The sequence below is a fragment of the Pseudopipra pipra genome, chromosome 4, assembly GCF_036250125.1.
Source record: "Pseudopipra pipra isolate bDixPip1 chromosome 4, bDixPip1.hap1, whole genome shotgun sequence".
Classification (NCBI taxonomy): Eukaryota; Metazoa; Chordata; class Aves; order Passeriformes; family Pipridae; genus Pseudopipra; species Pseudopipra pipra.
Genome location: NC_087552.1, coordinates 33,651,750 through 33,678,699, shown reverse-complemented (window position 1 = coordinate 33,678,699; position 26,950 = coordinate 33,651,750). Strand labels below are relative to the sequence as shown.

The following is a 26,950-nucleotide window of genomic DNA, read 5'->3' as shown; positions in this document are numbered from 1 at the left end:
CTCTCTCTAAGACTGATTAGCAAACATTGTAATTTTGTTTTCAAGGTACAATTGCTACCGTATTAACCTCCCCACTGAGTTCTATTGGTTTCTGTATTTTGGGCAAAACTATGATACTGATATTGCTATGTAATCAGGTTCTTTTTTTCTATCCATGTTTAAAAGGGAAAAGCTGGTTTATTCTGATACCTGCTTCAATATGATAAAAAAAAAGTCTCTTTAATACTAGTCTTAGAAACAGGCAGTGATTCTGAGTAGCTCAGATTTTCTTTCCTCTCTTCTGTACAAATCACTGTTGCATACAGGAGTGGTTACAGAAATAGATCACCCACCCCTTCTGTCCTGCATCTGCCCAAGTTTACAGACAGCAGGATGGTCAAAATACGAATATTTTACTGAACAGTTTAAAGCATCCTTGCTACTGAGAGACAGATTTTTACAATTTCCTGACCAAAGCACATTGTTACTCTTGAAAATTGCCTAGATCTTGCTTCTTGTCAGTCAAGTTGCTTTGAAAATAGCCTTTCTTGGGAAATTATTTTTCTTCCTCCTACACTCCAACTCACCATGCAGGAACAGGTTGGGCACACACATTTTGTCTACCTGACTTACTCTCCTGTCAAGACTGGTACATCCTAGCCACCCTTGTCAATGGCTCTGTGGACCCACCGCTGGAGAGAGAGACCATGAAACTTTACACATCTCTTCTTTAAACAGCCCTAACCCCAAACAGCTGACAATATTAATATGCAATGTCTGAGGCATAGATGATAAAGAACAAATCATATGCAAAACTGTGTTTAAAGTGGCCAAGATTCTGAATTTCTGGTAAACTCAAGATGATATCTGTAAAGGCAAGGAAATTATACTAAATAGGACAAGCAGCAAATCAATTTGCAAGCCTAGCAGGGCATAATTAATTTGCAAATATTTGCAAAGTGCTTATTTTCAGATAAAAAAATAAAACTAAATCTTTTCACCAAAGTAAAACAAAGAGAAAATAAAGGTTTTAGGAAGCATCAGTTTTGTCCTAACCATCAGATAAAAAGTAGCAAGGGCATACTCTTCTTAATGTGCTAGGTTGAAGTGCCATTTGCTGCTCCCAGAATTTCATCAGGTGACATCTTCACAGTAAAGAAAGTTAATGTAACTGATTTTTTGCCTAAGAGCACAACCTCCCTAACAATCTCATCCACTGGTTTCACTGAAAGGTATCTGTTAGTAGCAAACACTTGGGTAGTGACATAATCTTTCATCAACATGACCCACATAATGAGAACCATGAGTGAAATCCTGATTCAATAGCAGAAGTTTATTAACCGGATTGGTCCAACTTGATTACCACTATTTTCCTCAAAAAAAGGACATGCAGGGAACGAGGCAAGATTGGCAATTGCCAAATAAAAGTAGTAAAAGGTGTGATCTGCTAACAAATAGCATGGCTCGATATCACCAAAACCATATATGAATACATCTACATAGTTCAGTTTATCCTTCTTTTTTGCGAATTGCTTCATTGAATGAACTGTTGCTCATTAAGTTATGAAAAAGAAGTTATCTAGTTCTAAACTATAATAAGTGTAATCAGTGAAGAAAAGAAAGACAAGCATTTTACTTCAATGTCTGCAAAGTTAGAAGAGTGCAAGAAGAAAGTTTTGTGGTGACTAGGTCTTGAAAGCCAAGAAAACACAATGTACATCGCAAGAGTCACAAGTTGCAAGTGCTTAATTTACTTGCAATAAATACCTTGTTCACATTGCAAACATCACATAATATGAAATGCTGCCAACTTCTAAAAACATTTGAGTCAATTTTTTAATCACATACAGCTTTAGTTAGCTAAAACCTCTAACTTTTGTATGGATTTATGAACTAAATTTCAACTGCTTCACTCAAAAATGTTAGACACAAACATCTGAAGCAGCTGATGATGAGGTCATGCATGTTCACTGCAAGTACATCTGGAAGAGATAACAAGCCAACAGTCTAAAAACCATTTCCTTTGAACTTGATGAGCATGATATGCTTCAAGAAACACAAGCCATGATATGATTTTATACAACGAGTTCCAAGTTTTCAGTTGCACACAAAATCAACTGGAAAATAAACTGCAGTGTCAGGGCATTTCTTGATGTGAAATATTGCTAATCAGTTAAGTACCAGATCAGCCCTTTGCCTAAGATGGATCTGCAAAGAGCCTTTGCATTCCAGGGGCTCTTCCTCAGCTAAGATCAAAGCTCAAATGTGCAAATAGAGGTAGGGCCAGTTATAATTTTGCAACTCCTGAACAAGTGCTCCTCTCCCCATCTGCAAATAACAAAAAGGAAAAATGACTCATCAGTTAGAGATTACAATTTTTTCTCTGGTCCACAAAAACCAGTGTCCTTTGAGGCTTGCCTATGGGGCTCAGTGAGACTAGCTCAGAGTAGCTAGTTTGTTTCCTCACTGCAGCAAACCAAGGGCCACAGAAACAATGCTGCCTCCAATTCTCTCATTTTATTAACTAGTGAGGTGAAAAACCTCTCCTTCCCCACCTCTTCCCTATTTAAGTCCTGGGAACTGTGTGGTTTGTCTTCTAGTTCTGCAGGAAATGCTTTTAGAAGATATGCAGTGTGAAAAATGCTAGGACATGAGAAATAACTGATGTATCTCGAGGTGTAAGTTATGTCATTAATAGTGCATTGGTTCCTATATAAATACCAAAATCTGAGTTCATTAGGAGTTACTTGCACCATCTGCAAACACATTATGGTGTCAGACTGCCTGAATCACTGATACTGGCAGGACTAATGCAAGTCCTATTTCCTTTGAGTCTTAAGTCCTTTCTCAGGTTATACTCTCAAACAGGCCCTTTGGTGCAATAAGAGACACAAGAACCATTCAGTATTTACTTAAAAATTTAAATATATTTTATATTTTTAAAAAATGTTTTGTGATAAGAATGAGGAATGTAAGAACAACAACTTCATCAAAATAAAATGTTCCATAGTCGCCATCTATCAGCTTTTTATATAGCTAAGGAAAGTGGAATCCATTAGTCATTCAGTAATTATGGAATAGGGCATTAAAAAATAGGGCATTTTCTGTTTGAAAGCAAGGTCAAAATTAAAAGGAACAAAAAAGACACTAATTGCTAGCATGCATCATCTTGATTTTCATTTTATTTTCCCACCAGATTCAAGAAAGCTCAAGGATCAGGTCAGACTGTTGAAATAGTATTTAATCAACCTTGAATAATTTGAAAAAGAAAATTATGATATAGATAAAATATAAAATTTTTATGGGGATAAGAAAAGCCAGTTTTCACTGTTTACATTTGAAGACAGGAACTATTGCTATTTTCCCAGAGAACAATCATTTCTACAAAGAATACAAAGGAACAAAAATCTGGAAGGGCCGTGAGTCTCAGAATATCCATTGATAATAAATACAGAGAAAGGAATAAACAGGTAGGAAAATCTAAAAAAGATAACATTGAGTTCCCTGGTTCCTAGCACTGGACAAAAATTTTAGGAGCTCCCAGTCTGTTTTAAAGGCTGCTTTGCCTTTAAGTATTACCAGAGAAATTCCTACAGCACGCTGAAATATATTCTTAAAAGTTGTTAAACAGGCCTAAACAAATATTTGAAAGTTCAATTGTCTCCCAGAAATGTGATTCTTCCATTTACACAAAAACATGCTTATATAAACAGAACAATGATAATTTATATTAGTTGTTGAATTTTTTCTTACTAAACTTGGTTGCTGCCAGACTGTTTTGTACAAATAGCTCTATAAACATGCTGTTAATCCAGCATTCTCCCATGAAAGAAGTAAGAGTGTTACTTCTATCTAGAAGCTTAAAGACCAAGAAAATTTCAGAAATGATTGGAATATTTATACAACATATTCCAAGTGATCATCACAAAAACTATTTTGGAATACATACATATTTAAACCATGAATCCTGGTGAACTACCACATGGGATTTTTCACAGCAAAGTGCTTGAAGAGTGGTTTTTTTTTTTTTTTTTTTCAGTTGACAATTCAAATGCAATAGGATAGTTGCTAAAAACCATTTTAATAAAGGTCATACTTGAGACTTCACAAAAAAGAATTTTAATTAATACCCTAGCAGTCAGCAATTAAATTTGCACATCTGATAGCTTTACAACATAGATTGGAGAACTGCATCAAACTACATACATTTACATGGCAATTGCTATGGCCAGGAGTTCAGGTTTTTGGTTTGTTTCAGAAAGCCAATGACTTTGTACAGAAACTAGGAAATGTAAAGGTGCTTCTGCTCTGGAAGATTCAACTGTAATCATATCCAGTAAATGGATGCTGTGTCCATACCAGAAGTTAATTTTACAGCATCCCTCAAGAAACAGTAGAGGCTTTGATATCATCTATCCCTGGGAATGGGTGTAGGATGGCAGGAATGCTAAGGAGAAAGGGAGGAAGTTGTGGTCTCTTTTGTAGTGCTATTTCTCATGATCATGGAAATACCGGCAGTCACAGGATCATGTACTCCCTCCACAGCTGAGCTGGGTCCACGTCAAGTTGTGAAGAAGAAAACCCACCTGGTTACTTGGTTGGGATTTTTTCCTGCAGTATATCTAATATCCTGAGCCTTTAAAATCACGGATGTTCTAGAGACAATGAACAGAATGTAAAGTTTATAACATCTCCCGTATGCCAGTTCAGCATGGAATATTGCATCCAAGTTTCTTTTCTTCATCTAAATGTGATCTATCTTTACCTAAAATGATCATAATTTTGGACACAAGTTAAAGAATATTGTGTACTGTCATTGTGGGAGGCTGCTACTGGTCATCCAGTCACAGTGACGACACCAACAAATTATTCTTTAAGGAATCGAGGGACACCTCCAAACCAACTGCCCTTGTCCTTGTGAGGGAATTCACCTTGCCGGGTGTCAACTGGGAACACCACACAGCTGGTAAAAACGGCTCCAGCAGATTCCTAAAACACCTGGACAACAACTTCTTGGTTCAGGGACCCAGGGAGCTGACATGGAGAGGTGTGCTCTGCGATCTGTTGCTTGTTCCCAGAGAGGCTCTCATAGGCAAAGTGGTGATTGGTGGCCATCTTGGCTGCAGTGACCATGAACCCTTGAGTTTCTTGGCACCCTGCCTGCACCTGTCTTGCACCTGAGATGGAACAGGCACAGGTGAGCATGGTTGGAAAATCAGCATCCCCTGTCCATCCTGCCATGCAGGGGCACCAGAACAGCCTGTGCAGAGCCCGGAGCGCTAGCCTGAAGCAGGAGGGTTGTTTCTTGAGGAGAGTCCTCTGTTCACTTGAGAGCAGGGGCTTCCAGCTGGTGAGGCGAGGGGTTGGGGGGGCAACAGGGCCTGTGAAGGACAGGAACCTGCCTCTGCCCCTGCTGCTGTCACCCGCTTGTCCAAGGCAGGTCCTCCTGCTTTTACCTTTGCCACCTCCCAGAGAGCAGAACGGAGACGTTAGTAATTTACTAAACATAAACTAGCAAAGAGTCTACCTCACTGAATACATTGTACTTGCAGACTTTAACCAAATGTGAAAGGTGATCTACAGGTAGTAGTAAACTAAACAGATGATCCTACCTGAGCAGCTGCACTGGTATACTGAAGTGAACTGGTGCTGTAATCACACTATATAAATATTGTATTGCATTGCAAATATTTTGGCACAATAGTGAGTTACAAGTCTAGTATTTTTGTCAGTACCTCTGTTGAAATCAGAAATAATTTGCCCCTATTCCGCAATGACATTGTAAACTAAGGTGAATAGTACCCTTGTTCCTTCAGTCTTACTTAAACAGAGCACAGCCCGGGTTTAACACAACTGTGAATAGGGACATGGGAATAAAAACTAATCCTGACTTGGAAGAACTGCCATATTAAAGCAGATCTGTAAACTAGAGAAGCTTGAGAACATTGCATTTTGGTTTTGCCAATTCTTTGCAACTTTATGGCATGGAGTGTATTCCAGTAATATTTACTAAGGGAACCTTTAGGATTGTGATCTTTAAGAAAGGAAACTGATCCAGGGAAGTTAATAAATGTCCAATTTAATTTATTTAAAAAACATGTAAACATATTACTTTTCCTTGTCTGAGCCAATAGAATAATGGCTAGGTAAGTAACAGTCCAGAATCTGTCAAGGAGAAATTGTGCCTGGATACTGGACACAGAAATGACCAGTTTTCTGTCCAATAACAGGCGTTAGGGTGGAACACATCATGTACCTTGACTTGAACAACTCTATCAGATCTATATTGGGTTTGTGTGGCCAGATTTTTTGACTTTGAGAAGATCAAACAGGAAACAGCTTGTGCGGTAGCTCTTGGTCCTGTTCAGACTAACTAACCAAAAGGATATTCCATACCTTATGACATCAGCTCAGATATAAAAGCTAAGGAAAGGAGCAAAGGGGGAGGCATTCATTATTTACAATGTTTGCCTTCTGGAGCAACTGCTACAGGTGCTGAAGCCCTGCTTCCCAGGAAAAAAACCAAATACCACTTGCTGACAGAAAGAAGAGAATAAACCTTGTTATTTCCCTCTTTGCTTGTGTGCACACAAACTTTTGCCTTTGCTTTAGTAAACTGCCTTATCTCAACCTATGAGTCATTTTCCACCTTATTCTCTGTCCCCTTTCCAGGTGGGGAGTGATAAAGCAGCTTGGTGGGTACCTGGCATCCAGCCAAGGTCAACCCACTACAGATGTTATGTAAAAGCTCAGAGAAAGCAGTCTAAATAAAATCATTCTAAGACGGAGGGAAATTGTACAGAGGGATAGGGTAATCAATTGTTCCCTGTCAGAGTGAAAAGAAGTATTACATTTCAAAAAGTAAGTAAAGGCCAGTATTGTGCAGCATTTTCATTATTTACAACAATTATAGAGTAGGTTTATTACATTTGCAGACAACATCTGACTGAAAAATACTGCTGATTTGCTGAAGGACGGGATTAACATACAGACCAAAATTAGAGAAATAGCTTAAAGGGGAAAAAACTTGTCAGACAACAAGTACTGACACTTGTGTTGGAATAAACAACACAAGATGGGAAAAAGCAGATTAAGTAACAGTTGTTCTATGATCAAATCTGTTACAGAGTAAAGAAGGTTGGAAGGGAGAAAGGCAAAATTATAATTGCAATCTGAACATGTTAACAATATCAAGCCCTGATAGCGAAAAGTGTCATCCTATGTGTGTGTAACCATGGAATGTGTAATACTATGATGTATAACCACGAACAGAGCTTGCAAATTGGACGGGGAAAAAATCTGTAATCTTACTGCTGGTCTTTGTTTTTCTAAGACTGTACCCTGACTGCCATGTCTTGGTTTTCTAGACAGACCTAGTCCACTTAGTGAGAGATCAGCATGGAGAAGGTGTCAGGGAGACCTCACTGCAGCCTTCCAGAAGCTTAAGGGGGTGTATAAAAACAGAGATATTTTTTTATATGGGCAGATAACGACAACAAGGGGTAATGGTTTTTAATTGAAAGAGAGCAGGTTTAGATTAGATGTTAGCAAGAAATTCTTTACTCAGATCGTGGTGACACACTGCAATGGGCTGCCCAGAGAAGTTGTCAATTCCCCATCCCTGGAAGTGTTCATGGCCAGGTTGGGGCCTGAGCAACTTGGTCTACTGAAAGGTGTCTCTGTCCATGGCAGAGTGGTTGGAATTAGACAATCTTTAAGGTCCCTTCCAACCCAAACCATTCTACTATCAGGAAAGAAAGAGAAGTTTTAAGCATGTTACAAACAAAGGAAGACTGCAGGAGCTTGGGTTGTCTCATATACTGAAGAAAAGACTAAGGAGTCTAAGTCTTGCAGGAACTCAGGGAAAAAAAAGAGGGTTTATCACCTTTGCAAAAAAGGACAAGCAACTCAGGAAATGTTTAAGGATGTTGTTAGGTCATGCAGGAAGAAAATTAGAGAGGTGAAAGCACAATTTGAACTTAATCTTGCCACTTCTGTAACGGATAACAAAAAGTGATTTTATAAATACATTAATGTTCAAAAGGAGGGACAAGGAAAACCTCCTTTATTGGATGCAGGGGGAAATACAGTTACCAAATACAAGGAAAAGGCTGAGGTACTTAACACCCTCTTTGCCTCAGTTTTCAACAATAAGACAGGTCATCCCCAGGACAACTGGCCTCTGGAGCTGGTAGACAGGGACGGGGAGCCAAATAGCCCCCCCTGTAATTCAGGAGGAAGCAGTCAGTGACCTGCTGAGCCACTTGGATCCTCAGAAGTCTATGGGACCAGATGGGATCCATCCTAGGGTGATGATGGAGTTGGCAGAAGAGCTCGCCAAGCCGCTCTCTACCATTTATTGTCAGTCCTGGCTCACTGGGAGGTCCAAGATGACTGAAGTTGGCCAATGTGATGCTCACTCAAAAAAAGGGCTGGAAGGAGGATCCAGAAAACTACAGGCCTGTCAGCCTGACCTCGGTGCCTGGCAAGGTTATGGAACAGATCATCTTGGGTGCGGTAACACAGCACACCTACAGGACAGACGGGGGATCAGACCCAGCCAGCACGAGTTTAGGAAGGGCAGGTCCTGCCTGACCAACCTGATCTCCTTTTATGACCAGGTGACCCACTTGGGGTGGACGACGGGAAGGCTGTGGATGTGTCTATCTGGGCTTCAGCAAAACCTTTGACACAGTCTCCCACAGCATCCTCCTGGAAAAGTTGGCAGGCCACGGCTTGGACAGGGGCACTCTCAGTTAAGAACTGGCTGGAGGGCCGGGCCCAGAGCGTGGTGGTGAATGGAGCTGCATCCAGTTGGCGGCCGGTCACTAGTGGTGTCCCCCAGGGATCAGTGTTGGACCAGTCCTGTTTAATATCTTTATTGATGATCTGAATGAGGGGATCGAGTGTACCATTAGCAAATTTGCAGATGACACCAAGTTGGGGGAGGCGTGTTGATCTGCTAGAAGGCAGGAGGGCTCTTCAGAAGGACCTGGACAAGCTGGAGAGATGGTCTGATTCCAATGGGATGAGGTTCAACCAGGCCAAGTGCTGGGTCCTGCACTTTGGCCACACCAACCCCACGCAGCGCTACAGGCTGGGGGTAGAGTGGCTGGAGAGCGGCCAGGCAGAAAGGGACCTGGGGGTACTGACTGACAGCAGCTGAACATGAGCCAGCAGTGTTCCCAGGCGGCCAAGAAGGCCAATGGCATCTTGACCTTATTAGGAATAGCGCAGCTAGCAGGACCAGGGAAGTGATTCTTCCCCTGAACTTGGCACTGGTGAGGCTGCACCTCGAGTACTGTGTCCAGTTCTAGGCCTCTCAGTTTAGGAAGGATGTTGAGGTGCTGGAGAGCATCCAAAGGTCAACAAGGCTGGTGAAGGGACTGTAGCACAAGTCCTATGAGAAGCAGCTTAGGGAGATGGGGGTGTTTTTTAGACTGGAGAGGAAGAGGCTTGGGGGGACCTCATCACTCTCTACAACTCCCTGAAAGGAGGTTGTAGCCAGGTGGGCATTGGTCTCTTCTCTCAGGCAACCAGCAGTAGGACAAGAGGGCACAGTCTTAAGCTGCATTGGGGAGGTTTAGGTTGGATATTATGAACAAGTTCTTCAGAGAAAGAGTGATTTGGCATTGAAATGGGCTGCCCAAGGAGGTGGTGGAGTTACCGCCTCTGGAGGTGTTTAAGAACAGACCGGATGTAGCACTTAGTGCCATGGTCTAGTTGACAAGGGGGTTCGGTCATAGGTTGGACTCAATGATCTCAGAGGTGTTTTCCAACCTGTCTGATCCTGTGATTCTGTAAGGAGAGGTTCAGACAACATGCTTTGCATGCATAAAGGTTAGCTGCCACAAGTAAGAAAATAAACTGTTTTCCATGATAGTGGTGGTTATGGAAAATGTTGTGAAACAAAAGTAATTTATTTTCCAGCTCCTTCTATCTCCACAATTCTAAACTGATTGGAAGACAACATTTTTACATAAACTGATGACTTTAAAGAATAATGCTTCTAAATAAAAGCTTTGTTAGCTTCATGTGTTTGAGTTCCATAAAGAATATTTCAAGACATATTTTATATTTCAGTTAGTAGGACAAAATGTCAAAATGAATCAGCTTGCAAATACATACAGTATTACAGACTATGAATTAAACTCCCTTTATCCACCAACCCAACATTAAACTGCAATTTATAATGACATGAAGTTTAGTACCAGAAAAAACAATAATTTGTAATTATAAAATCATTTAGCTTTATTTAATAAAATCTTCTGATATTCTTACTATTCCAAGAAATGAAGAAACAAACATTTCCACATTTTCTTTCATACCAAATGGTTTTAATCTTCACTCGCCTGAAGCAAATTAGGGTAAATGTTGGACATACGTGTTGAAAATTATTATGTATTGCAATCTACCAACATTGTCTTTCTATCTGTGTTAAACATTAGCACCATCTACTGGTCCAGAAGGTCCTTTCAAACTTTAGAAAAAGCTGTGGAAAGTGATCCAGCCAAAATGATGCAAAACGATATTGACAGTAACACAAAGTTTTTCAGTCCCTGTATAGGAAAAGGGAGAAAAAAAGAAAAATATCATCTTGTCAAAACTGATACCCCTTAAAAAAAAAAAAAAGTAAAATAAAGAACTTTTATGCTCATTTTATGACAAAATTAATAACTCTACTATATGACATGGTAAATTTTATACCATTTTATTTCATATATTTGTAACATTTGCTGCTGAGAAGTTTATTACAAGCAATCTACGATCCTATACACTTAGTAAAATATTCACAAAATTAATTCAGCAATTTTTGGAGGTATTTTTAAAGGCCTTTGTCTATTTTTCAGATTATTTACAGTAAGCACTTATGCAGAGACTATTCAAAAATGTGTGAAAGGAATGGAAGATTTAGAGAGTTACAAAGATTTAGATAATGAGCATGATGATCTTCTCATGTGGTGCAACACTAATCTGCAGTGGAAGGCACAGAACTTCTAGCTGTAGATCCAATGAGGCCTAACTCTTTTTACACAGTCACTGAAATCATTGGGAAAGATGATCTCTAACAGCAAGTTAGGTACCCATGGATCCTGGATAGATTAGCTAAGAGAACCTGCTATTACACTGCTAGCATTCAGTGCTTGAAATTCCACTAGCAAAAAAACTTCTGTCCTGTATGTTAATATCTAGCAGAGTAAATCAGCTTGTTCTAGGCAATCACTGCCATATCAGTTTAGGATCTTTACGTTATACTGTAATTACTAAGACCAACTAACCTCTGTTGTATTTTTTAGTCTTTTGTTGAGCCTGACTCTAAAAGTCTACTCTACCTGTCTACATGATTATTAGGACAACTGCTCATTCGCCCACCTCCACTGAAAGAATTGACTCAAGTGAAAACTGTCCTCAGGCTGTGCCTCCTGCCTCCTGGTTACACTACAGTCCTCACATACATCCACTGCTGCTCATACAGTTATGGAATTAAAATCTTCATTCCCATAAAAACTGTTCACAGTTTTTCATGTTTCTTGGAAAACTTAAGCAGTGCATGATAGGACTTTCAGCTTCATAGCACAACACTTGTAAGGAGAAGAAATCTGAGATACAGCTGTATACCAAGTCATACTATTTCCAGAGCTAGAGACAAGCAAGAGAGATTGGGCAAGAGACTCAATAACATTACCTTGATTTCCTTAAATACAAGGACTCCCCACATTGCAGCAACCAGGCCAGGCCCCTAAAAAATAGGATTCATTTGTACATTACAGCACTTCATTGAAATTTACTGCCTTCTCATTACTGCTCTCAGGGTGGTTGAATTTTGTCTGGATAACACATTTAGGCCTTTCCATTTCATCTAAGTAAAGCACTCATGACTAAAGCATAAACATCACTGAAATCTTTACTAAGAAAGACACAGTAAAATCTTCAGAAAGGACTAAAGAGGTAAGAGATTGCTTTTTTTTTTTTGAGTAGGTACAATTTCTTTTTAAATTACACTGTGGAGTCTGCCCTGGCTGTTCCATGTTCTTTCAGTGGGCTAAATAATATGCCTCACTTTAGTCCAAACTTCAGTTCACTATGTTACCTTGTTTCAGAAGACTTTTCAGGTTTATGGGCAACTACCATGGATATTCCTAACATTTCCTTTATTAGCATGACTAACTATTTGGACAAGGTTTGATTTTATCACTCACAAAGCCAGTCACAGAGACAGGTCAGGAAAACTACTGATTATTGGTGATGATGCTGTACAGATTTCCTGGCTAACAGCAAACAATGATACACAATGGCAACTTGCAGGCGCTCTTTTTTCACACTATTTTCCACACACTTTTTCTCCTGAGGGAGCAAGGATCTGAATTTTCACATCTGTTGAGAAAATATCTGAATATGAAGCAAAACCTGGCTCTGTTAATGCTTCCCATTAGAGCTGCTCTGAGGAACACTTGACAGATGTTTGGACAAGGACCTTCTCTCCATCCTCAGTGCAGCTGATGGGACACAGATATAGACCAGCAGGAAATGGTGTCTCATGCTGAATGTATGGGTGGGTGCTGTTTTCTAGTGAAATCTGAGGTGTTATTTCACTTCCTAGGTAATGTACACTGCAAGAGGAATGCATTTTTAAAAATGAAACAAATTGTTAAACGGCTGTGACTAATAGCTCTTGAAATTCTCTCCAGGGTGAAGTAAAGCAGCAGTTCTGAACCTGTGGTCCAGATAGGTAGTTTCTCATCACTGTTGTCCTTATGTTTTTCATTTTGTGATTTTCTATCTTTGCCCTTTAGGCATACTGATAACTGAGTTACTAAAGCTGCTTTCCATTAATCCTTCAATTTCTAATTAGAATGATCCCAAGTCTTTTTTTTCCATTGCAAACTGCAAAGTTTATTCGGATTTACTGCATCTTGAGGCAAAGTTTAATCCCTATTAAAGATGTTTCATTAGTTTGATTCCAAAATACTGTTGTTGAGCAAAACTTTGGTTTTGGTATTTATTAACTCTCATTTGCCACCTTTGCATCACCAACTAGCACACTGGCAAGAGAGCAAAGGCAAAGTTTACTTTTACCTGGTGATAAAATTTATGCTTTAAAGGTACAGTGTCATAAATAAGAATAAAACAGGCAGAACAGGCCAACCTATTTTCCTCTCATTTGCATAAGAACATTATTTTCAGCAGTACATAATCTGTTCTGTTTGTTCAAGAATGGCAAAAAGAAAAAATATCTGACTTAATTAAGTAAAATGACTGCTAGGGGATAAAACTCACAAATCAAAACATCCAGACCAAAATGTACTCCCTGGGATGAAAACATAAAATATTTCTTCCTTTAATCACTTTGGTTAAATAGTTAATGTTGATATAATTCTGGTTCCAGAGATTTGGCTTTTATGTAGCCTAAAGATTCACACTCTTAATTCTGCTTTTTCTTATGCTTGGCATTGACCAGGATAGTGCTTGTCATAGTCATTTATGTTCCTAAAAATCCAAAGACTAGCACAGACAAGCAGAAAGGCAATATATACTCTTGATTAAAAATGTTCTAGATCCATCATAATTTCAACTTAATTTCACAGAGAAGGGTAAAAAAAAATTCACTTTTCATTCTAGTTACATATTTTATTTTTTATATACTTACTGCAGTAATTATTGGAAAGCTGACGACAGCACTGAGATAGTGATTGGCTATGAACCAGCAGCAATTGGCTATCGCCCAAAGCACACCAGAAAGAAACCCTAGAAAAATAAATCCTAATCAAAAACATGCAGAGCAAGGTATAGACTGCAATTTGTGGAAAATTTATACTTATAGCATAATACAGAAATTGTAGGTATGTATTTTAGTACGTTAACTCCTTTAACAAGCTGGTTCTGGTAATCTAAACCAAAGCTCAAAGGATAAAAATCAGTTACTCTGAAGCAGCAAATTAATTAAAGTTCACAATTTTTGGGGCAATGTGCTCTCCATTTTGGCAGTCCATTTTTGAAAATCTGCAATGTCATTTTGTTCTAGCATTAGATTAGAATAAAATTTATCATTGTTAATTAATTAACCTAATAGGAATGCTCTTTCAAAAGAGACAAAAAGTCAAATGGAGTCACTTGAAAGGCAAACTACAATTCCAACACATAGCTTGGACTAATTACTGCAAAATGGTCAGAAGTAGTAATTGAAATGCTTTGCTGATTTAAAAAACAGTCATACCTGGCAATATGGCTTGGGGATAAACATTAGGTTTATTTTTCCTGACTGCACAGTAGATCAAAAAGTAGATGGTACTAGTAAGAAATATTCCACTGAAGTGTGCAAAAACATAATCTAAATCTGAAAGAGAAATTACAAAATTATGTTACTATAAAACATCAGTTATTAATTTTAACAAAATTAATTTCACTGATAGCATTCATATAGACAAAAATGCATAAGGTGCTACTCCTAATAACTCAAAATTCAAATCTGAATGTGATGAACTCAGCTGCCAGTCTGACTGTGGATGGATATGGTCAATGACACATATTAAACACAAACTAACTGCCGTGTTGACTCCAGCATTTACTACAGGTTTTTATGCATTTCTGTGAGTTGTTATTTTTGGAACTCTACTATATATTACTGCATTCATTTAATAAAACCTTGGAAAAATCCTCAAGTAAGGCTACGAAACTTGGCTGGGAATTTTACATAATTACATCCTTTCCCGATCATCTACAATGTGTTCCTGTATATAGCCTTGTTTCTTTTCTGTACTTTTAAGGGCAAGAAAACTGCACATACTATGTAAGCTAAACATGGCTCAGTTTTGCCCCTTTTTAATCTTAAAGGATGTATCAAAATTTTGATTACCATAATCACTAACAATAATAAATTTGTATGGACTTTGTATATACTAAAAAAAGTATTTCCAACATGGCAAAGCAGAAGCACGTAACAAGGCGATCCCTGTCTCCTTGGAGCTGTAAATTCTCAACAGGAAAGGCAGCTATACTAATGACAACATCTGTTTTGCCTAGGTGGGGAATATACAAACTGCAGTATTCAAGAGAAATTGTATGTGACAATGGCAACATTATGCACTCTCAGCAATACTTTGCTTGTAAGCTGCTGCTGGTATTACCTGACAGAGTATAATCTAAACCTTAAGGAAAATGTTTTCGGGGAAATGTTGTTTGAAATTGGCAATTAGGCTTACATTAAAAGGTTTCAATTAAAAAACCTACACGGTTTTAATTACTTATGTTGTTATATTCTGCTCCGCTCATAGCTTATTATCAACCTTCTCTTCCTTGATTGGTGTACTAATTTGGCAATTGGCAAGCTTGTGCCCTTCTTCACCTCATCCTCCACGCATACGGACTTCGTATTTTGAGAGTGCTACTATTTAATGCCTTCTGGAACACAGCTATGAGTTAAGTATGGTAGCCTTTGGGATGTTTCTCACTGGTTTTGATGGATTAGTTCACCTCTGAGAAAAAGGGAGTGCTAGGACTATGATTATGACAACATATAATGTAATGCAGAACCAATAAATTGTCATGGTATATTTTCAGGCATATGAAGAATTCCACCCTATGACTTTAAAAAAGCAGGAAAACACAATGATTAAATAAAGTAGAAATGATCTATTAGCCTTTACCAAACTGACTTGCTCCTGTGTATATAGTTTCATTTCTTCTTCCATGGTCCTTGATGTAAAGTACAGGTACAAAACTGGAACCGTACAGTATTCCAGCTACTACAGCCAGGCTACAGCCTCTTTAAAAAGAGCAAATATTGGAGAACATAGCCTAGCATAAATTAATGAAGTAGACAACACACTTAAGCACCCAGTATTGCACTTAAACACTGTGTATCATGTGAAAATTGCTAGGTATAAAGATAATACATTTTGGCACATTTTTATTTTCAGTGTAGTGTAGAAATGGTTCATTGAGTTTCCTTATACTTTGTGGCCAAGTAACATGGAAAATTCCTGCCCCAAGAGCAAGCAGTCTAGATTAATGACATGGGAAATTAACTAACTACAATTTCCTAAAAGCAAAGCTAGGGAAAACCAAACAAATATATAATTAAAAATGCTCACACCCTCAGCTACACTGTTGCAGTCTATACATTCTTTTATCACTATTCCCAGACTCACTGCTCTTTAGTCCCCTTCTTCATCTCTAGATCGTTGAGCTCTTGGCAGTCTCCCCTTGCTTCCACTTTGGAGCACTTCTACTGTCTCCTTACCATACTGCCATGCCTTCTCCAGATGTATTTAACCAGAAACCACACCTGGAAGTACGTCATTAGCACAGGCTTCTTCTATGCTGGAGTGCTAATCAACCAGGTGACAAAAACCAGCTCTGTAAATAGTTGATATTGCTATTTAGTTTGCCAGTTTTTTTGTAGTAGTACCTAATACTTAATTGGTAAGGTTAAGCACACTCAACAGTGTCAAAGAAATAATCTAAATATTTGTGCAATTATTCATATATAGATTTGCACACTATACTAGTATACAAACCCCTGTTATTTATTATTGTGTGACTTCGCTAGGAAAACCACAGGACACAAATTCTGCTCTTATGCTGTGTTCAACTACTTTCTCTGGCTATTTGGTCTGTACCAGTAAAAGAACTGTTAATAACCTACATGAGTCTCTTTTTTGCTGGCGAAAGTCTGTTCACCCACGAGTCATCAGAGGTATCTTCAGAAACATTAATAGACTGCAAAAAAACAAGAGTTCTTCATGCAAGTTTAGTTTAGTTTGATTTCTTAAAATCTGTAATCAGACTGTCTTCTATGATTTAGTCTGGTAGACTGGAACCTCTAGTGTGCATTGAGCATAGTTAGAGAACTCTCGGGGTTCAGGTGGCAACTGAGCTCCTACAGTAGTAGGAGCCTATTGTTCTCTAGCTGTTGTTGAACACTTTGGGCTCCCAAAGGAGCGACAGCCAATCTGGTAGCCGCCAACCTGTGCCATAGCTGATGATGAGATGACAGTCAGCAACTCTTGACAGTCTCCTAGTTCTGTAATGTGGCAAAAATCTGACCCTTCATCTAAGCACCCTCATAGCTTTATGGTTAACATTTAATTGAAATTGCTTCCTCTTCTCACGTAGGAAAGCAATACACTGTGTCTTTTATATCTCCATCATAATGAAAAAGGACTTTCTAAGCTATTTAAAGCTGACAATCAAGAAAGAACACTTGGGAAGAAACTCTTCTGTTGCTAATATTTAACTGGATATACAAGATCCACAAATTAAGATGCAATCAATGATACAATCAATACATATTTATGTTGTTTCACGTAGTCTACCATAAATCCTAGCAAACCTCAGTAACAAACACAGTTTTTGTTTTTAAACGGATCTGTACTTTCACTGCTGTAAAATAACAACTGTAGAGGACTTACACTTTCTCTCAGTAAAGGTGTGCTTTCTAATGAAGCTGAAGAACTCTGGACTTCAGTTTTTATAAAAAGAAATATGACAGCACTCAGAAGAGAAAAATACACCAATAAATATCATGTCAGCTCATAAGGACATAACATTTAGTAACAAAAGTTATAATTGGAGGCACTGCTTTCATTATTACCCTAGAGTCACTTCAACATATTTGAAAAATGCAATTGCTTTAAACAGTCATAACTTATGATTATATATACACATATATAATAAACATATAAAACACATATATAAAATATAATAATTATAATTTATTAATTTAACTTAACTAACAAACAACCTAAGTAAGTAAATAAATCAGGTTTTGTATCACTTTATAGATCTCTCTTCTTATGCAATGGGATTGAAATGTCTCCTTTTTACAGTGTGTAGTTACAGTCACATTAACAACAGATGCCTTAGTTAAGAGTGCCCTTTTGTACCAAATCACACATCCAATGGAATACTTGTTATTCTATATGGAACAGCTTAAACTTGCACAGAACTGGCTCTACGCTTAAGGAAAAATGTTAGTTTTTAGTCTTCTATTATATGTGAGGGATTGAATACTGCTGCTACCAGGCCTCATGCATATGTGGAAGGAGAAGAGGTATTGCTCAGTGGGGCTCCAGTGCAGAAGTGAATAAAATGAAACATTACTACTTGTACCCCTGGTTCTAGGAAATGAGGTAAATACATGCAATCAGAACTGGTAGGATCTGTTTATTTTTATGAAAAACATTTTAATGATTTAGGAATTTTTTCTCCAAACTCCAAACAGAATGTCTACATTTGAAGAACTGTTCATGCCTTACTGAGTAAGTATAAAAGAATGTCAGCTTCCTCCAGGACTTGACAAACATATACCGGTTCCAGTCAGGAGGCTAAAATGAACTCGTCAGAGCAACTGACACAGGCTTTGTGCAGTTTGCCAGGAAAACATGTCTGGTCACAATCTTTTTCCCTGTTGATCTTTCCCCCGTGATATATCAGAAACAGGCAGGAAGCAGGTGGTGAGCTGCATGAATTCATCAGGAATGAATAGCAGTAGGACTACTATTTTCTCAGTACCTCCCAAACTCATGTGCCCCACGTAACAGTAATGGGTACAAAGCTGCAGACTCTTAGGAAAGAGGGAAAGTGGAAACAAACATCATGAATCTAAGGCAGCAGCTCTCTCCTAGCAATCAAAAATGGTCCCTTATCTCCATGTTCTTAATTACCTTCGTTTCTGAAAGGCATTATGTCCACCTGCTGCTTACTACACTTGTGGAGAGCCCTTAGGATTTAGGGCTGCCTTCCGGGCAACCCAGCTGGAAAGCAAGATCACTGCTACTTAAGAAGAATCCTCTCTCCTTCATGTTAGGACCAAAGTGTATGCACTCATGCAAATAATAACCAACCAAAAAATAAAGAATAAAGCCTTTCTCAAGATCCCAAAGGAGGATACTGTTTGGAAATTTAAAGTGTGGCTTAAGAACTACAAGACAGGGAGTTATTATGGACAGGAAAACATGCAAAGCCTCTTGCTTTTCATGGACCCCAAAGTATCAGGGAAAGGGTTCTGTGGCATTTCAGTGGTTTTTACCCTTGACTGAGTGAAATCAGATCATAAATCTGAGGTTTTCTCAATAAGATTCTTCTAGTCAGGTTTGTCCTCTCTCACAGGATTTGCAGAAGTGAAACATTTCAACAACCTAGCTAGGGAGGCAATCAGGAAATCCCTGCTTTGCCTTGAGCGTGCATACCAGCATAAAAATATATTTCTTTGTTTATGGATAACCATGCCACCACTGTACTGGGTATCATGTATGTTCCTACTCTGAAATACAACACTGACCAGCTAGATATGGATATGTCATGATTTTGGCACTAAACTGATTTGCAAAAAATACTTCAATACATTCACTCGCTAGTTAAATTGTCCTTGTGGTTGATTATTAAATATATATTTTACATTACAGAAATTCATTATAAGAATAAATTGTTACCTTAACAGTGAAAGTCCAGCTCCAATATAATTTAAGATCGGTCTTGATACCTCTTCTGGGTCAATTCCAAACCAACCAAACCTGGAATATTCAACCAGTTTCACTTAGTTGCACTGACTTTATATGAATAGTTAAGTTATAATCTAGTCTTTGAAATCTTGACTCATGTAAATAAACCTCTCAGATTAGCTCAGCTGGTTAGAGCATGGTGCTAATGATGCCAAGGTTGTAGGTTTGATCTTTACAAAGGCCATTAACCTAAGAGTTGGACTCAATAATCCTTGTGGGTCCCTTCCAACTCAGAATATTCTGTGACTTTTTATCTAATCTTAGAATTCTGTTTAAGTATATATTTGCGGCATTACATCAGTGCTTCAGTTGGCTTGCAAAAAGCTATGTCTACTTTACAAAAATAATCTTTACACTAATTTATTGTATATTAATTTTTTAAATCTGTTAAAATTCACTTAAAATTGAAGTTAACTTATTTTACAGACCATGTTACAAAAGAAAAAATACAGTGTGCTAGGTTTACACTAACAAATACATTATTTATTGACTCAAGATAATGACCATCATTAGGCACTCTTCTCTCTTCTTGCTATTGAGACAAAGGAAATATAAAAAGGTAAAATAATTAACCTGAGTACTTTCCACTAAGAGGGGATAAGTTTTTATATATGTGATAAACTCTCTTTAGTGGTAGACTTGGTAGTGTTAGGTTAATGGCTAGACTTCATCTTAAAGGTCTTTTCCAGGCTAAATGATTCTATGTTTCCACAGGTGATAGCTTTCGTTGCAGTTATTAACGAAGAATTGGCAACATTAATTATGTATGACTTAAGCATACTTACCTTGAACTTGCCCAACCTGTCAGCAAATTAAAAGAAGCCCATATCAAAAGGCCAAGAGCTAAGCCAATAGTTTTAACAATAGGAACAACTGTAATATTGCCTGAAATACAAAAACCAAAACTGAAATCAGTTAAAAAATAGAATGTGGTCTTGTATACATTTGCTTTAGATTTTGTGCCTGTTCAGAAGACAAAGAAATTTAGGAAACCACAAGGTGGTAAGAAACAGTGTTTTAAAAAATAAATACATTGAACATGGACTTTGCCTCCATATGATTTTAAAAGTTACTTCTAGTGTGAATTTGCCTCTTATAAAATAAGCATAATAAAATAACATTTACTGTAATGGTACAGCTCCATTAATCCCGAGACTTTAAAAAAACAAATAACTACTACCTTACACATGGAAAAGTTTTTATCACCTTTTTATGAAGCAAGAGGATTACTTTGTGTTTCAAGATATAAAATCTCTTTATCCTCACCTGTGGCCCACACAAAACCTCCAACCATAGCCAGAGGCCAAAACCGGGGGCAATTCTGGATCAAATTGACCACCAAAGAAACCATCCATATGGAGGCACAGAGAATCCATTGGAAGAACATGCCTGTGGAAAAATCATGTGCACACAATAGAAAACTTGTAGAATACTGGATGTCTGAATCTCTTAACATAATAAGTTTACAGTAGCTCAGAAAAAATTCAAAAAGGTGTCCACTGTGAATTTCAGGGACCATGTTACAATATATTCAAAAGATAATTTTTTAAGGTGGGTTATAATTCTGTTAACTTTTCCTTATCATGCATTCCTTATACACAGCTGCAAAAGATACTTTGCTGCACAAAATTTACACAAGCCCTGATTCTCAAACACATGAAAACTTTGACAGAATTCTGACAAAGAGGGTATTCAGTTGCTGCAAACTTTTCCCACAACCCTAGGAGCTGCTAACATAGATGACTGCACATGGAAACACTCCTTCAAAGCTCAAGCTTTTCCACTAATCCAGGACACTGATGATGGTCAGTGACACATTCCTTCTACCTCTGTAGATTCTAGAAGGGTCAACGAGGCAGACTGGTTAACTTTATGTCAGCTATGCTCAGACTTTCACTTTAAAGCCTCGCCTTGTCTTGTTAGGGTCATATTTGTCATGAAGAGGAGAGATTATATCCAGCCTGCAATGCAGATACCATGATTGCAATAACAGCTATTCATCTAGGGATCTTGTAATTCATTACATTTAATATAAACATGGAAATATAACATAAACCTACTAGAGTGATGAAATTCCAAGCATGAAATAGGAAGGTTCATTTCCTCTTACCAACTCAACAAATAAACGTATTAAAATTTCAATTTTTCTATTGTTTTTATGTTAGGTCCACAAATGAAAGGCAACTTCTCTGAAGTCCAACAACTTTAACCTCATAAATAACATTGCAGGTATCTGAGAATCTCCACAAGGATAGAAGAAAGGGCATTTCACTTTCCATTGTGAAATGATCATGAAATGTACAACATCACTGTTAAAGTGCACAACAGTTAAAAAAGCTCTTCTAAAGATCTGTCACATCCTAAAGCAGTACTACTGCTTTTTACCCTAACAACAGCAAAGAAAATTAAACATACTCTATTGGATTAAAACTGTGATGATATTTACAACTCTAGCACAGAAACTCTTGTATTTGCCGGTAAAATACTATTCCTATTAGCAAAAACAGAAAACCAGACAAAATAAGAAAGTTTACCATCACCAGTATCAAACTTCTTAACAGGCACAAAATTTGTCCCAAACAGAAGGACAGCTACTGCAGAAGAAGTAAAGCCAATAGCTAGATCTGTTCCATTGCTGGTGTTAGCAGCACTGTAAGCTTTTCCAATATTCATCTTTATTCTGTAGGTGTCTCTTTTTGTGGAGTTGTTTTGCTGCAGGTCCTGACAGATTCTGAAATAAAAGACTGGAATTAAATATGTGGAGTATTAAATAATACCAGTGTAGTTCAGAAATCTGAAACTTAGAGGACCTTAATTACTAATCTCTCAAAAGCTGGAATGAACTGCAAAGTATACTGTAGAATCTCATGAGATGCGAAGCTGCCATAAAATATGAATAAAGTGATTTAAGAACAGATGCACTACTGTTTCATAACCAGCTTCACAGAAAAACATGTCTGAACACATAAAAAGCAAACGTAGAGGTGCACTCAAAGGTTATGAGGACTTCAATCCATGGGAAGCCTGATGCTTTAGTGAGATGTTCTATCAGACTATTCCTTATTCCTGTAGCCAAAGGGCAGGCCATACCGAGATGTATAAAAAAGCTGGGGTTAGACAAAATCTTAATTGGCAGAAGAAGCTATAGCAATCTGCAGACCCACTCTCTAGCAGTTGTGAACAGCTAAAGAGATTCTATATATGTCACAGTGGGATCAATACAAGATCATAAGGCAACCAAAGGGATTGCTCTAGCTGATAAAAACCATGAAAGGTTCATTTTTTCTCTGGGGAACAAGGTTTCTTCATTCATTCCACATAACTATAATAAGAAAAGCAAAGATATTTTTAATCCCATCATACCTCTTTCTTTTTTTTTTTAAGTGGGAGATTCATCTTGAGGTTATACTCAACAGATGTGCCACATATATACTTTTGATATGGACTATGATATGGATTATAACTTTGGCACAATGATTGTCTCTGAGGACAATCATAATTATGTGAACTTTGCACACATAATCTTACCACCACACTTGAAAGACTACAGGTAGGAAAAATGTTTGGAAATTTAACTTGAAATGGTAACAGGATACTTAATATGTTGCTATAGCGATATTCATCCAATTCTCTTGTCAAAGTAATGCTATTTGTATTGAATCAAATGACATCCCAATACAGTTTGCCATTCCCCAGTGTAGGTGGACTAGCTACTCCCTGGAGGAAAAAAAGCTGAATTAGGATGGTGGAAATTTTGCCAAGTCTTGTAAGAGATGTTGTGACTACACTCTCTGCACAAAATAAGAGCGGAGCTGCTGAACATTCTTTCATATTATTTCACCCTCCAGTCTTACCTTCTCCACAGTCCTTAGGACACCAAGAACTGTAGCTCCTGAGGTTATGCTATTATCTGCATCTTCAACAGTGTCATCAGTGCTTGCTGAAATTAATTATGTGTATTAGGAGATGAAAAACTCAATTCCACAACTATATAACCATTTAATTTCTGTAATTTTTCCCCTCAAAAGATATCAGTATAGCTCTAACTTAAGAAAAACACAGATAACACTTAAAAGACACATCATGAAAGTACAATGGCATGGCTGTTTCAATTTATATTGACTTTTTTCTCCCTCCTCATCTTTCTTTCCTGCTTAGCAGATAAGCTTTTCCAGGAACTTTTCACTGTATTTAAGACTCTTCTACAAAGTGTGTTTTACCCAGGACCTGTAGACACTGATCAGTGCAAATAATAATTCTGAGATTTCTTCAAAAACTTGACTTCACAGGATACACTGTGACATGACAAGAAAAGATCAATATACATAAAGGCTGGCATCAGCTACCTTCATTCCATTAACCTCAACTCACTAAGTGAATACATTTATTCATTTAGTGCACAACTAAGACACAAGAGCTGGGTTTTGCACATGAAGAACACCATGCTGTTAAGGACACAGAAATAAAGCTGATTACACTGCACCTCTGTGAATGCAAGAATCACACCTTTTACCTTTAAATAAATGAGTCATTATGCAGGTGAGATACTACGAACCTTTCAAATTTGAAGTAGCTTATCTGTCTTTTGGTTTTGTACAGAAAATTGTTACTTTAAAAATATATCAGTTTTGTATCTACTAAGAGAAAATCTGTGTGCTGCAGGGCAATACACTCTTCTGCTTGCTTCGTATCTTCCAAAAATCTCTGTATTGTACACACTGAAGACTGTTGCACAGTTGGAGAACCAGAATCGTAATACCAAAACCAGAAAGACAACTCTACTTAACTAAGGAAAAGTGTCCTTCATTCAGACTGCTTAAAACTCTGTTACTTTCCAAAGTTTGTGACACTTCGTTCCTACTTCGGCTAAATTTCAGACTCAGCTTTCAACTCCATTTTAAATCCTTCAAGAGAAAGCTCAACTAGACAAGGCCTGGAGCAACATTCTCTAACTTCAACGGCAGCACTGTTTTAAGCAGGGATTTGAACCAGATGATCTCTGGAGGTTCCTTCCAAGCTAAATAATTCTACTATTGTATGATTCAACGTCAAGAGCAAATAACGATCTGGCACACAGCATTAAGCTGACTATACTTTTTGCACATACAGAGCTTCAGAGAATTCCCTAAAAGCCTCTTCTCTTCAATCCTGTGTTATTGCCACATGGACTTGCTCATATGCCTCCAGTATAGATACCAAATGCCAAATCAGGATCACTTGCTGAAGCTGCCATATTAGAGCACAGTGGTTGCATCTGAAAAATCAAGCAGAGACAACTGGAACTGTTGTTGAAGGCTTTTTTTCCCTCTAAATAGCCCTTACTGAAAGGTGCTTCAGGGTTCCCAAGCTGTAGAAAAAATATAATGGGCTTCTGTTGGTACATATTCCGCTTATCCTACTAACTTCACTGGTTCACCTCACTGGAATGTTGTGCTCTCTATTTTCACTGTTTTCTCAGAAAGTTGCCACTATTTGCTTCCTTCACAGAGATACACAACAAATTATGATGCTCACTTAATGCAACAGCAACACATTGCTGTGGTTTCCACAGAGAGGCATGAAATCAAGAAGCCTGCCATTGGGAGCTTTTGCCCCAAAGGAGACCCGAGCTGCTGTTAAGATCCCAAATAAACTGCTTGTGCTAATGGAATGGGTAATTTTAGAGGCTGCTAATGGAATGGGTAATTCCACGCTGTTTATTTGCCCGTTTCTCCTATCATGTACTTGCCATTTAAGAATGGATACTTTCACCCCGAATTTAGGAGATTGCTACCAGTCTAAACGTGGCTCAGAGCAACGTTGTGTCCCCAGGTGACACCACAACTTATGACTAGAGTTGCTCAGGAAACGTGTGTTCACGTCCCCGAAACGAACGCTTTTAAAAGACGTTCTTCCGGCAGTGTTTTCAGCAAGCGCTATCACGGAACACGGAAATTGCCCAGCTGAGCGCTCCACACAGGCCCGTGTGGCTGCACTGACGGGGCGGGCCCGGCCGTCTCGCCAGACGCGGCTGCTCGGCCCCGCACGCCGCGGGGACACTCGAGGCCCGGCTCCAACCGGACGCCTTCCGTCCCCCAGCGCCCCGCGCCCGGCTCACCGCCGCGGCCGGTTTTACAGGTCTCCGCTGCGGGCCGGAAGGCGGCCGTGGACGAGCCCGCACTGGCTGATTCCTCGCCCGGGCCCTACGTGCAGCCTCGGCCCTCCACTCCCGCTGCCCGCACCCCTCCGCGCCCGCCCCCACCACGCTACAGCCGGGGGCCGCGTACATGCCTCGCCACCGCTCCCAGCGGCTCCCGCCCGCGCCAGCACTGCCCCGCGCCAGCACCGCCCCGCGCCTCGGCCCGCCCCTGTCCGCCTCCGTCCGCCCCTGTCCGCCTTCGTCCGCCTTCGTCCGCCTCCATCCGCCCCCATCCGCCCCCCGCCCTCGGCCTGCCCGCCGGCCGGAAGTGCGAGAAGAGAGGCAGGGGTGGCACGCGTCCGCCTTTCCCTTGCTGCCATGGCGGAGGAGACTTCCTGGGGCGTCGGCTTCCCGTCTAGCGGGGAACAAACACTGAGAGAAACCTTAAATTAAGGCACTGACGTTGTGACAGTTCCCACCGTGGCCGTGTACTTCACAGGCCGATGCTGTGCTGTAACTGCACATGAAAGAATCACAAAGTCAGTCAGGTTGGAAAAGACCTCTGAGATCATTAAGTCCAACCTATGACACCACCACTGTGTCAACTAGACCATGGCACTGAGTGACACGCCCAGGGGGTCACAGGCACCTGCTGAGGGGGGCAGGCATGTCAGGGAAGGCAGGGACATTTCAAGGCCATGCCGCAGCCTGTGGTGCACAGCAAGGCAAGGAAAGCCCCCAGGCTGGTCAGAGCATCCAGGGTTTGTTCTCTTAAGCACAAAAATTACCACCAGTTGCTCTGGAAGCCCCTGTGTTATTTGGCAAACAAAATCAAGTAGGGAAAAAACCTTTTATATGCTGTCAAGAAGAGATTTTTGCAGATTTCCCTGTAAGGATTTGATCCAAACCAGCTAAAGCACAGACTATTAGTCAGCATGTTTAGTCATGAAGCAAACATTTCTCTCTGTACTGTTGAAGTACAGTTACCAGATGGCAGCCCAAATTGATCCCCTTACAAACACAGCACGAGCCTTCTAAAGTAATGCTTCATATTTTGCAAATCAAATCTGCATTTTCCATAATAAGAATTTATGGTTTTTCTCTGGAGAATAAGCTCTCATTCCCTTGGATCCAGTAAAGCTAGGAATGCACCATTTATCAATCAATTTAACATAAATGTCTGTACATGTGTCATTTAGAGCTAAACTGCAGAACGTCTCTATGGAAACAGTTTAGCTATAGTGCATCCAAGAGGAACAAATGTAGCCCAGAAAAAAAAAAAGAATTCTAAAGGCAATGCAAGTATATGTGTTATATTATGTTATTTAGAAGAAAAGTATTAATAACAATA

At 39.0% G+C, this 26,950-nt stretch overlaps 1 protein-coding gene across 10 annotated transcripts; it reads right to left on the bottom strand.

Annotated features, from left to right (window-relative positions):
* Window positions 1–10,205: 10,205 nt before the first annotated feature.
* Window positions 10,206–25,807, bottom strand: TMEM144 (transmembrane protein 144). Of its 10 annotated transcripts, none has more exons than XM_064652329.1 (14): window positions 25,748–25,802; window positions 23,336–23,417; window positions 22,301–22,361; window positions 22,016–22,212; window positions 20,748–20,870; window positions 20,267–20,366; window positions 19,413–19,493; window positions 17,391–17,472; window positions 16,625–16,698; window positions 15,624–15,742; window positions 14,195–14,314; window positions 13,628–13,725; window positions 11,666–11,719; window positions 10,206–10,538 (listed from the first exon to the last, which is right to left on the bottom strand). In XM_064652329.1, exons 4-14 carry the CDS (start codon window positions 22,152–22,154, stop codon window positions 10,455–10,457), a joined length of 1,074 nt encoding a protein of 357 aa, XP_064508399.1. In that variant the 5' UTR covers window positions 22,155–22,212; window positions 22,301–22,361; window positions 23,336–23,417; window positions 25,748–25,802; the 3' UTR covers window positions 10,206–10,454. The 10 variants fall into 10 exon arrangements, with proteins under 10 accessions (XP_064508399.1, XP_064508398.1, XP_064508402.1 ...); XM_064652328.1 differs by having other exon boundaries at window positions 23,336–23,421; window positions 25,748–25,786; XM_064652332.1 differs by lacking the exon at window positions 25,748–25,802 and adding an exon at window positions 25,579–25,669 and having other exon boundaries at window positions 23,336–23,421.
* Window positions 25,808–26,950: the final 1,143 nt, after the last annotated feature.

Excerpts from the sequence above, each read along its gene's own strand:
- TMEM144 (XM_064652335.1), bottom strand. The coding sequence starts at position 22,154 with ATGAATATTGGAAAAGCTTACAGTGCTGCTAACACCAGCAATGGAACA. Across the intron at positions 19,494-20,266 it reads ACAGGTTGGGCAAGTTCAAG|GTTTGGTTGGTTTGGAATTG; the intron begins GTAAGTATGCTT and ends TGAATATTCCAG. Across the intron at positions 13,726-14,194 it reads TCCCCAAGCCATATTGCCAG|GGTTTCTTTCTGGTGTGCTT; the intron begins GTATGACTGTTT and ends TTATTTTTCTAG.